Below are 12,956 nucleotides of genomic sequence, written 5' to 3'. Positions count from 1 at the left end.
AGGCATATAGGTACCTTGACCACTTATGGACAAATTGGGTGCTGGTTCTTGGGGAAGACACAAAAGGAACCTTTTATTTTTTTTATAAAATACACTTTTGAAAAGCCCTCGTTTGTGACCTACTTCTCATATCAGTCCGTGACTAATTTTTCAGCCTCTTTAATAAAGCGTGCATGTGAAATTTTATTTTTATGAGCGATGAAAAATAAAGATGAACATGAAATAATTTTATATTTTATTGTCATTTTCTTACAAAGTAATACTCAACAATACATTTCAAACAGTGTACCGTATATTAAAAAAAAAATACAGAAAATCATACAACTAAAAACCAAAAATAATAATAAAAAAATAATAATAAAAAAAATAAAAAGGAATGAATATTTATCTATCCATAATGTGGTTGGTTTTTGTTTTGTTTTCCAATGTGGGGTGGGAGATATGGGGAGGGGGCTAAGGTTTAGCAGCCTACCTGAGACAGAACAGACAAGGGTGGGAACACAGGGACCTGAGACAAGCAGAAGCGAAAAAACGGGTGCTCACAATTAACAAAAAAGAAAAAACTCCAGGAGCCGCCAGAAAAAGGGAGCGAGAACACGAGAGCTTACACAGGTAAAAATATCTACTGCCAAATAGACTTACAATCTGCCCTAAAACCAGCCAGCATGAGGAATGTCCATTTTGTACCTTCCACCCACTCCCATGTTAAGTATCACAATCTGAGAACTTTGGGAGGATATGCCACGGCCTGTTTTTGTAAAAAGACGAAAAAGGCTGAAAAATCTCGACAAAGCTCTAATAAAACGAATAGTCAGTAAAAAGTTAAGACCCTGTGATATCCTGCTATGGGAGCGGAGGAAGGATTGGGGGGTGAAAGGTTGGAGGGGGTAGAAGTCAGACAGCCAAACGATGGCACAACACGGACAGATAACCGTAGAGGAGTCCAGGTACAGTATATTCAAACAATACACTTCACACGGAACAAGAAAAATAGGAAACGAGATTTTTCATTATTTTCAAGGAATAATAAATTTTTATCAAAGGAAACATACAGAAGAAAAATAGTTTCTGGAATGGTAAGAACACAAGAACACTCTAAAAATTTTGATTTTTTTTTGTTGTTTTGTCCATCATTGCCCCAGGCACAGTTGTTGAAAAAAAAGTAATTTTGGGCTTTTTTTTTTTTTCATGGCAGCAAAATTAACATTTTATATCCAACCTGGCACATTTACAGGTTTAATAGACAATTTCTGTTCATTGGATGGTGTATACACAGTGATTCTGTAAGTGTAAAGAAGGGATATTAAAAGCAGATTTTATATACCAGAAATACCTATTAGAAATGGTTGTGGATGAGACCAGGAGGGGAGGATTTACTTAATTTTTAAAAAATGTAAAATGAAAAATTTTAAACAATTTTTTACATTTAAAAAAATTTGTTGGACAAGTCCAATTTTAGAAAAAAAAAATAATGGTAAGAGCAATATATAAAAAAATCAGTCTGCGTGACAGCAAGAGGAAGGGCTTTCTTTTTTAATAAAGGGTTACAGACCTCTATGCAGGTCAGTGTTGCTGTTTTTACAAACCCCTGAAGCGAGGATTATGGCATATTTGTAGACAATATCACTAGGAAAAAGTGACTTTTTTTTTTGTCCTTCAACTTATGTTTCCGAACATAGCCTACAGCTACATCGAGTGTGATCACCTGAAAAATTCACAGGAAAGGGTTTTAAAATAAAATCTAAATCCTCCTATCGCCAACCCCCGAGGGGGAGAAAAAAACCCTGACTCATCCACAACTATTTGAAGAATGTTACATAAAGAGAATACTTCTCTCCTTCGTAAAGTACAAATTTCTAGAAAATAGTTGATATGTAATCAAATCACTGACCAAGACCGATTCTATAACTTCCATCAAGTTCCCCTCAAACACTTCCCAATAAAAAAAACCCAAAGAACTGCATTAAAGATGACGGGAAGATATAAAATTCATCCTCCTAAATTATTAAACAAGATTTTAAGAAAGACAAAAAACAAAAATTAAACAAAAAAAATCAAACCGTTTCTTCTGTTCTTCATTAGATAAGGTCACAATATAAGATATCAAATCATCTTCCAAAAGTACCATCCCAACAGCGATTTCATTTTCATAAAGATACATGAAATAATTTTGACAAGCTAAAAAGCATGAAATGGTCCTGTAAGATTGAGCCTCTTGGCTCGTTGACGTGACTATATCTCACCTTTCTGCCTCCTCAATGCTGCCTTTTTGAAGCAGAATGGAGAAACTCACTAGAAGCAAATTCTGGAGTTGGTCACAATGTTTCTTCTTGACTCATTACTGGATTTTCTTTTTACCAAGATTGATTTACTTTTTTTTTAGCAGTTGGAGAAGAAAAATTTCAAGTGACGTTTTCCATCTTTCTCCAGTTGGGATCTAATTTTGGTAAAAAGAACATTTTGGTACTGAGTGAAGAATAGACATGAGCAAATCAGTTGGATGTGGATTGAATTCAGTTTTGAATTTTTCAAAGTTCAGATTCTTCTGAAACAGAATTTGGGATTCGCTTCTTGCGAGTCAAGCAAAGTGGTGGTCGGCAGATAGCCAGGAAAGGGCCGAAATAAATAAAGGTAAACGCTAACCTCTCTGCTCATCTGTACTTCAACCATAGCTCTGTACAGCTGTATACGGCCTCTTCTTTACTTCTCTTCCCTAATCTTCACTTTGTGTCGGGGCTTCCGGTACTGGGTAGGCCTTTGATATCCCAACAGAAGTTGGCCTACGTCAGCGCCTTGTGCGAAGACCGCTGTGACGTCCCAGGCCAAATAATCGACTGAAGCCCCAGCGCTGAGTGAAGATGGAAGAAGATGTTGCATGCCATGGAGAAGTAAAGAGGGGATGGAAGAGAGTGGTAAGATGGACCAAACGGGAAACTATGGTGGTAAGACCCAAGAGCATAATGTGGCACATTCAATTCCTATCGAATAAATTTGAAGCAAATTTTTAAATTTCCACTCCAAATTCGAGAGAACTGTCAAATTTGAATTTGCTCATAACTGGTCAAGATCCATTATGAATGACCCCTAGACTTACTTTGTAGCTAACTTCTTCATTCTGCTCATACTTCAGCCTACACAATTTACTGTGAGTCCCTGTGTGTTCTATCTATGGATTGAAACTAGAAAAGTGATGAGGAAGGTAAATGATGAAATGAAAATGGCTCCTGTGACAATGCACATATACATAGATAGAGGTGATGAATCAAGCTAGGGCGCTCTACTGGCACAATTATACCTAGGACTGTGGGAATTCATCTTTGAAAATAAAAAAAAACAACCTTTTTTCAATTTTTCATTCTCTCTAAACAAGTACACAACAGAAAACATAAGAGTCAGCTCAGCAGCCATCGTAAAAACAACCCCATACATTTCAAATTTCGTAAGACGATATAGGTGCAGCTCTACTCAGCAATATACAGTGGGTTTGACAAGAAAGCAACGCACTTACCCTGCTAACACCTTCTATAGCAGCAATGACATCTCATTATTTTTTTTTTTCGTATTTTTTTTTTTACACTTTAACAACTTCAGACTGAACCCTTCGGACAACACAATAATATTACAGATAATATAATACAGGCTGCTCTTAGTAGTTACGAGAAGAGTTGAATGCCTTCGTTTCACAGTTGGTGGTACCGCGTACTTTGACTACCAAATATATAAAAAAAAAATAAAAGTTGCAGGAGGGTACAAACTCATACTGAAGAAACATTGTAGTGGACATCACAGCCCTGTACTAAGACACAGCACAGAGAGAGAGGAAGATTCTCGTGGAAGAAGAATGAGGTGAGGAATGTTTTGAACGGGAGAGAAAAATAAATTGCGCTGAAGAGGCATGGGAGTAAAAGAAAAGGGTAAAAGGAGGTAGAAATATGCAACCGAGAAGAAAAAAAAACAAGAAGGGCTATCTATGAGTGTTAAAAATATTTTAAAATTTGATTTATCAGAGCAGAAGGATTTTTTTTTCAATGTACACCCCTCTCCTATTCTTCCAGCTTGTTTAAAAAAGGCACATCCGCTTGTATTTCCGCCAACTGTCCGAGATCGGGTGGGGTGGGAGGGAGTTATAGGAGCTTCCTCACGCTTGAAGTGCAGTTGGTTCTGTAAAGTCTCTCTTTTTTTTTTTTTTTAAGCTCTACTTTGTTAATTAAGCGAGGCAAAAAAAATTCACTTCCCAGAAAAGAGCAAAACGACTCTTCCGTATCACACGCTTGATATCCAGAAAGGGACGCGCAAAATAAGCACCATGATGGAGAGTGAAGACATGGACAACATAACAAAACTACGAGAATGGGTCAAACAGGAGGCATGAAGATGGAGGAAAAAACACTGGAAAAACTATAGGATGGGGACAGTCACTGGAGAAGGTGATGTGGACAGATGGATCAGGTAACAGTTGGGTAGGAATGGAGTTTATGGGATGGTTCTTCATAGGAAAGAGCTCTTCTAGAAGCAAGAGGATGTTCGCAATCCCATTGGGAAGCGTAATGAGGTGGACAAACGTAAGAGTAAGCTCAGAAAGAAATGGCACAAGACAAGAGTATAAAGCACCCCAGCAGGAAGTGACACGAAAACCAGCCGGGAACATAACAAGAACTTCTCGGGAAAGTGAAATAAAAAAAACAAGCAAGGCACCAAATTGTCTGCAGATGATAAATAAGGGTCTTCAGTGAACGAGGAGCCTGTGAAAAGATGGGCGTAGAAAGCTCTGCCTACAGTATCCTCCTGCACTGAGGAGTCCGGAATCCATATTTTACTTGCAACCCTGACCCACCCACCCTCAATCCCTCCACAAAATAAAAAAAAAAAAACATTTCAAGCTCCTGTTATTCCCATGAAAGGAAAGTGGCAAACAATAAAAGCAGAGAGTGTTGTGGGGCAATCACTTTATACCAGATGGGTTCCCCCGCTCCTCCATCCGCTCCAAAACCAAATGATAAAAAAAAACAAAAAAAAAAACGCAAGACGTTGGAAGGTCCTTCTCCCTTCGGGTGGTGAGTCTGAACAGAGCCCACACCCCTTAAACAAGGCCAGGCTAAATAAAATATTCCTTCTTCTCTTCACAGCTGTTCTGCCCACCCTCTGCATTGATAATTGCAGTATCTGCGTCTGCTGCGTCATCAGCGCCTTTGGCTTCGTGGGTGAAGTATGTTCCTGTTGGAGAGAAAAAAAAAAGTGTGAAAGCTCTCGTATTTCAATGTACTAGAAGATGGTCAATAATTGTCAGGCATGTCGGCTTCATGTTTTCCGCAGTTCACGTTTCTGCTTTACTGTACAGACAGACAGAGTGAGCAGAGGGTGGAAGCTCTAGTTTCCTTTGGAGACTTTAACATTCCGAGAGCTATAATTTTATTATTCCATGGAGGAAACCGTAAACTATATGTAATGGGTCAGAGCAATTTTGGCAATACCAAATTTTTATCATTTGTTTTACTACTTTTGGCACAATAAATATTGTTAGTGTTTTGGTGATGAAGCGGTGTGTGGGATTGCTTTTGCACGTGAGTTGTAGTTTTTATCCTTATTTTGTTGACCTTCACTCCCCAAAAAAACGGAAAAAAAATGCAACACTGCCATGGAATTTTTTATTTTGATTCAAATGGTCAAAATAACAGACATGTAAGGCACTCTGCGGCAAATACATGCCACAGATGAGACCCAATGGGTTAATATTCTTTAATTAACCCTTATTCATTGCAGCACCTATACATGGGCGAAAAAGGAAAATACAATAAATAGCAACATTAAAAGTCTTTAAAAACAAAACTTTAGTTTCATTAGCGATATTATTATTATTTTAAGGTGCGTAAAATATTAATTTACAGGTAAATGGAAGAACTTTAACCAAAAGTAGTAAGAACAGTTATGGTCGTCTTGAATCTAAGTCTTGCTTGCTGAGATGGCGGTAAAGTGAATCCAATATTATTACAAAGTATGTGGATTTATGCTACAAAAATTTACTGGAAAATAGGACTTAAAATCTTCTAAACATATTTACCTTTATGTCGAGCAAAGTATCGTCCCAGGATGATGAGAAGGCAAAGCATAGCGAAGACGACCACAGCAACCACTCCCCCGATTACGGCGTGGTCTACACCTAGAGGACCCTCTTCTGCTGCTCGGGTATCTGTTAAAGAGATGGTTAAGAAGTATGGAAGGGCAGGAGGCAATATATTACACACTGATAAAATTGCAGAGGCACTAAGGTGGTTTATGCAAGAATGAGTCATCTCAGACAGTGGTGCATTAAATTGTGAGTAAAATTTCATTTTTTAAGAAATCAATAAGTATGTTGTCCTTAAAGCACACCTGTCATTTCAGAATATGCTGTGCATGAGGAATAACAATACTTCTGGCCATTATATATACACAGTATATGACTTGTATCCTGCATATTCAGCAGTTTTCTCCTCTACAGGCGGATCTCATTTTCAGTTTTCTCCTCTACAGGCGGATCTCATTTTCAGTTGTCTCTGAGCTAGTGGGTGTAGACTAGCTGCTATGTCGTCTCCCACACACAGCACACACAGAGACAGAAGAGCAGGAATCCCTCATGTCTATGTAGCGCATGTTCAGAAGCAGCAGCAGCAAGGAAGACATTATAGAGCAGTGTACAGCGGCATGTAAAAGTTTGGGCACCCCCGGTAAAAATTCCTGTTATTGTGAACAGTTCAGCAAGTTGAAGATGAAATGATCTCTAAGAGGCCTAAAGTTACAGATGACACATTTCCTTTGTATTTTAGGCATAAAAAATATGTATGTTTTAATCTTTACATTTTAAAAATTACAAAAAGCAAAATGGGCTCATGCAAAAGTTTGGGCACCCAGTATGGTTAGTATCTAGTAACGGCCCCTTCTGAAAGTATCACAGCTTGTAAACGCTTTTTGTAGTCAGACAAGAGTCTTTCAATTCTTGTTTCAGGGATTTTCATCCATTCTTCCTTGGAGAATTCTTCCAGTTCTGTGACATTTCTGGGTCGTCTTGCATGCTCTGCTATTTTGACGTCTGGCCACAGATTTTCAATGATGTTCAGATCAGGGGACTGTGAGGGCCATTGTAAAACCTTTAGCTTGCACCTTTTGAGGTAGTCTATTATGGATTTTGATGTGTGGTCACGATCATCATCCATTTGTAGAATCATCCTCTTTTCACCTTCAGCTTTTTACAGATGGTGTTATGTTTGCATCAAGAATTTTTGAAATTTCATTGAATCTATTCTTCCCTCTTCAAGTGAAATGTTCCCTGTGCCATTGGCTGCCACACAGACCCAAAGAAAAATTGATCCACCCCCATGCTTAATGCTTGGTGAAATATTCTTTTCCTGAAATTATGTGCCCTTTTTTCCCCCACACTTTCCTTTGATTATTTTAACCATAGAGTTGTATTTGACCTCATCGGTCCACAGGACTTGTTTCCAAAATACATCAGGCTTGTTTAGATGTTCTTTTGCAAACTTCTGACGCTCAATTTTATGGTGAGGACGCAGGAGAGATTTTCTTCTGATGACTCTTCCATGAAGGCCATATTTGTGCAAGTGTCCCTGGCTTTGTGGTACATTGCTCTACTGTTCAGAGTCTGCTAAATCTTTCTGAAGGTCTTTTACAGTCAAGCGGTGGTTCTGATTTGCCTCTCTAGCAATCATACAAGCAGCTCTCACTGGAATTTTGCTTGGTCTTCCAGAGCTTATCTTGACCTCCACTATTCCTGTTAACTGCCATTTCTTGATTAGATTTCGAACTGAGGAAAAGGCAACTTGAAAACACTTTGCTATCATTGTATAGCCTTCTCCTGCTTTGTGGGCCTTCACCATTTTCAGAGTGCTCGGCAGCTGCTTAGAAGAACCCATGGCTGCAGTTTTTTGACACAAGTTTAGAGGAGGCTGTTTTTTTTTTTAAAGCTGTGAAATTGACATCACCTGGCCTTTCCTAACCATGATGGTGAACAAGCCATAACCATAGCAGGCTATTTAGGGTCTGAAACCTTGGTCAAAGTTATCTGAGCACACAAATCTCCAAGGGAGCCCAAACTTTTGCACTGGCCCAGTTTCCTTTTTGTAATTTTTAAAATGTAAAAAATGAGTAATATATTTACCCTAAAATACAAAGGAAATGTGTCATCTTTGAAATGATCTCTGAAAGCCTTAAATTTAACTTGCGGAACTGTTCACAATATCAGTCATTTTGACCAGGGGTGCCCAAACTTTTACATGCCACTGCAGCTGTGAATTTAGCTCTGTGATGAGATAAAACAATGGACATTATATAGCAGTACAGGTGTCTGTTCCTCTCATTCACATTGCGCATCTGTAATCTATTAGCTATATTCAGAATAAATGATATTCAGATTGCAGAGAAGTGGCAGCTCGTAAATGGAGAAAAACATTTCTCTGATAAAATGAATGAGAGCTGCTCATGTTTGCCTGTACTATTGATTTATGCAAAGTTTATTAGCCATTTAATAACTACATAGCTAACAATCATCGTCCATTTTGTTAAACCGCTCTTCGTGTCTCTGCAATTTTGCAAATTTGCTAAAATAGCAAAACGAATAGAAACGATGAGACAGTGATTAGTGAACTAAATTAGTAAAACTATTTTATGCACATGAATAACTATTAACAATATTATGCCTTATACATGCTAAAAACACTACCCAAACAAAATACAAAAGCCCATAAAGTAAAAAATCTAATTTGTCAAAAGTTTTTGAATTTCAACCTCAGATGAAGCGTAAGTGAAAGCGAAACAACAATTATTTTTGGAAATTTTTTTTTTTTTGCAGCTTGCCGAGTGCCGTAAGTTTTTCTCTCATTATTTGAAGCTCATTACAGCATCATCCAAATAGGAGGAGTATGTATTTCGCAACGATCCAACAACTCAGATTGTAAATGCAAAGATTTAGTAGAATGTTCTTTGTCCAGTATTGGTTTCCAGCGTACAATAACGAAACTACAGACTGCCAAAAGATCTCAGAATCAGTTTACTGACCGTGAATGACTAAGTGAATTAGCTGTGCCGCTCTCCGATAGCACAGTTAAAGGTATGATAAACTCAGGAAAGGAATCATTCAGCATGTTCCCACTGAGCCTCGGCTGATGGAGCTGTCACTTACAAGTTCAGACTGAACATCTCTAAGCTGAAACCCTAATGCTAAGTGACGGTTATCGATTCAAACCCTAGGCAGGTAAGGAAGCTCAGGGGACATATTTAGCAATTTATAAATTGCAACTTAACCAGGAATGGAAACGAGGTACCGGTAAGCAATTTAATTAAAACCATTCAGTACGGTGCTTAGGAAAAGAATAAAAATATCTGTACAATCTAATGATCACAAAGTCACCCGATAAAGTTGTGGGATGTGGACTGCCTTGCAATAGAGAGGAGCAGAAAGATTTGCAGTACCTTGGTTAGGTGTCTACTTTGGTAGTAAGGACCAGGACCTTGCAGCCAGGACCTTGCAGCCAGGACCTTGCAGCCAGGACCTTGCAGCCAGGACCTTGCAGCCAGGACCTTGCAAATTTCTTCAGCTGGCACTCAAATGCTTTCATCCTAAGCATCTTTTTGCAATTACTAGGCCACCGCGATGTAAGTCATGATATGGTGGTGGCCTGGCAATCACAAGAGGAACCTAAGGTGTGCATTCGAGTGCCGGCTGAGGAAGACTGCAATGCTTTGATTCAGCTGACTCGAGAACCAAAGTTGATGCCGGACCAGAGTAATGCACTTTTTTTTTTCCTATCTCGACTTAAGTTTTTTTTTTTTTTTAATCAAACTACAACAAAAACTCAATAAATATTTAGACTAAATAGAAACGTCAAAGAGTTAAAAGCGGTGAGCCATGGTCAAAAATGGTGCTACTCAACAAAATATATCCTGGAGTTCCCCTAAGACCACGGCCCCACTATCAGTATTCGGTCAGTAATTTTTCTCAGGAGTGGGAGCCAAAACCAGGAGTGGGTGATAAATCCAGAATTGGTGACTTGTTCCTATTATACCTTTTCTCTGATTGATCCTCACCTGGTTTTGGCTCCCACTCCTGAGAAAAAATACTGACCAAATACTGATAGTGGGGCCGTGGCCTAACAGGTATTGTCTAAGATTAGAAACACATGGCAAAACCAGTCTTGCTCTTGTCTACAGGTTGTGTCTGGAATTGCAGCTCAACCCTATTGAAGTGAATGGTGCAGCGTCACACACAACCTCTGCCGTTATTGGCAGACGGCAGCCATGTTTTTCCACTACTTTTATCCTTGAAGGTTATGTGCACACGTTAAGTATTTGGTGCAGAAATTTCGGCATCTCTTTGCAGGAAAAACAGGCATTTTTGGTGCAGATTTTTCTCTACTCATTATCATGGGTGAAATCTGCTGAAAGAATTGACATGTTGCAGATTTAAATTTGCAAGTCACAAATAAGCAATGTGTGCATTAGCCTTCAGCATTCTCACCACTCACTTTGCCGGCATCAGGAAATCCTTCAGGTTTTGTAAGAAATCTGAACTAAGACCAGCCAAAAAAAGAAAAAAATGCAATGTGTGCACACAGCCTTATTGTGATGCGTTGACTCCTCTGGTCTTCAGGAGTGCACTATCCCCGTCCTCCCAGCTTCAGTTTGTGTGGGGCCCAATGTGCTCCTGGTAGACCGACCGACCGTACCAGTGGCATGGTTACGCCTCTGGCCGCCCAACGGTGCACTCTCTGATGTTGCAAGCACAGGCTGCATTATCGGAGAACATTTGCACTGTATCCGGCAGATTCCAGCGATTCGGCCAGCTTCAGAGCAGTGCTTACAAGCTCGTCTAAGGGGCCAGCCACCGCTGATAGGCTGCAGAGGTGGGCGGTAACCTAGGCATCGAGCAGTAAACAAAAGAATAAAAAAAAATCCCTTCATTCTTCTTGAGAAGATAGGATTGCAAAGTTACTCGTTTTTACAAGCACTTTTACGCAAAGAAGTTGAGGAGACAACCGTTTTAATTACTAGTCTTGATAGGTTAAAGAAGTTGTTCACTTCTAGGACAACCCCTTCTCATACCCCAAAGCTTATACTCCCCTTCCGTGCCGGCGCCGTTCCAGCGGTGTTGGCACTCGCAGTCCCGGGGGCTTCCATGTGGTTATGACACGGGACCCTGGCGCCCAATTAGCGCTGAGTTCACTGCCCCGCTTTCGGACAAAGAAGTGAGAGCAGCCGCAGCCATGACTTCCTCTTGATGTTCAATTTGTCCAATGGCGGGACAGTGACCCCCAGCGATGATTGGGCGCGTCATAACGGCATGGAAGCCCCGGGACTGCGAGTGCCAACACGGCGGGAACAAAGCAGGCACAGGAGGTGAGTATAAGGTTTTTTTATTTGATCGGGGCCAAACATTTAGATTCAAGAAGGGGTTGTCCTACTAGTGGAAAACCCCTTTAAGCACTCTTATATCCTATTAATACCGAATCATACTAACCAGATTATTGCTATATAATCTACAAAGAGCAGACATGTTCTGGAAAGATTAAAGCACTATATTAATCAATCATTCTGGCCATATATTTAAGATGGTCTCCAACTATCACCTCCATTCAACCCCCAACACATCCATGTTGGACTTGGATGATCATGCATGTGAATATGGAAAGCGGAGTGAATCTCTTGTACCGAGGACAAAAGGGTTTGACTATGTTGAAGAAATGACCAACTGTACGGCATTCAGTCATCTCCGACAGTCCTATAGACAACAAATTGAGTGTGATCAGGTCTCTGAAATGCCTGGTCTTAACGGAGAAGTGGCCATATATTGTCGAAGGGCCGGCTGGAGATAGCTGAACTCTGAGATAGTCAGAGATAGTGGGGTAAAAAAGAAAAAAATGCAGCAGTTGCACACACGGTTGGTCATCTCTCCATTCCGGAGGAACATCTCCGAGTCCAGTTCTCGGAATCGGTGAAGGTCTCAGCAGTAGACCTTTCCTTTCCCAAGTGATCAAGTTTTATTCTGTGGTTAGTTAATAGCCTGCCAACTTGAGAGAATATTTTAGGTTCCTCTATTCTCTGTACATAATATATGTCTATCAACTTTAAGAAGCCACAAATCAAAGACAACTGATGGTTTCCATAGTACTGAGCTCTTACTTCTTTTAGTTTTCCACTTTTAATTAAACTGAATTAACCCTACTCGACAGCAGATTCTCCGCTAGATGTTTGCTCCATAAACAAGTCTCCTTTTATCTCTGTGCATCTCTCTCGTTCACTTCTGAGCGGCACGTCATGCATTAAATGCTATTTCATAGATGGCTGTGTGAAAATCTTTTGTGCGGCGCTTCGTCGGCTGCATGTTTATTGGCCTTTTTTTTATTTTTACTTCTTTTTTTTTTTTGAATTCCAGAAATGTATTGCAAAAAGATTAAGCTCATTGTGAGCAGCTCCGATAACAAATACCAAACAAAATGTATTAAAACAGAATAATAAAAAAATAATAATCCCGCAGAGCAGAGGTCGATGTGACAGCCTCACATGACAAATGCCACATTTATTCACATTACTTGCAAATCCTAATATGCTATTTTAGAAGAACATTGAGTTTCTCCCCAGTTCAACGGCAGCAAAAACAAAACGCCGAAGATTTGAAATATTCCGGTGACACAATGGTAAATATGTGAGCGGGTCGTAGAGGGAGAATTCGGGAGAGTGAAGAGGATATGGGGCACATTGGTTACCAAAATGTTCAGAGTCCAATGCAGACAACCGGCTATTCTCTATAGACTAAACCAATATGTCCTCCATAATTGCTGCATTATTTCAACCCTGCAATCTGTCTACTAATGACAGAGATCTGTGCCAGCCTGACTCCACCGCCAGCGACACAATCTCATGTGCATCATTATCAGTCCTTACAAGGATCTCTCATTTCCACGGTCTAT

At 39.7% G+C, this 12,956-nt stretch overlaps 1 protein-coding gene across 5 annotated transcripts in view; it reads right to left on the bottom strand.

Annotated features, from left to right (window-relative positions):
* Positions 1-223: 223 nt before the first annotated feature.
* CADM1 (cell adhesion molecule 1) overlaps positions 224-12,956 on the bottom strand; it is a 236,755-nt gene continuing 224,022 nt past the window's right edge. For all 5 annotated transcript variants that reach the window (XM_073657109.1, XM_073657106.1, XM_073657107.1 and 2 more), the window contains 2 exons: positions 6,059-6,187; positions 224-5,214 (listed from right to left, as the gene is read on the bottom strand). In XM_073657109.1, the coding sequence (XP_073513210.1) occupies positions 5,096-5,214; positions 6,059-6,187 (248 nt within the window). In that variant the 3' untranslated portion in view covers positions 224-5,095. The remainder of the gene's footprint in view (positions 5,215-6,058; positions 6,188-12,956) is intronic.

This window comes from Phyllobates terribilis, unplaced genomic scaffold (assembly GCF_046119375.1).
Source record: "Phyllobates terribilis strain yellow unplaced genomic scaffold, ASM4611937v1 Scaffold_12__6_contigs__length_324123572, whole genome shotgun sequence".
Classification (NCBI taxonomy): domain Eukaryota; kingdom Metazoa; phylum Chordata; class Amphibia; order Anura; family Dendrobatidae; genus Phyllobates; species Phyllobates terribilis.
The sequence above is the reverse complement of the archived record's forward strand: the minus strand, read 5'-3'. Positions and strand labels throughout refer to the sequence as shown.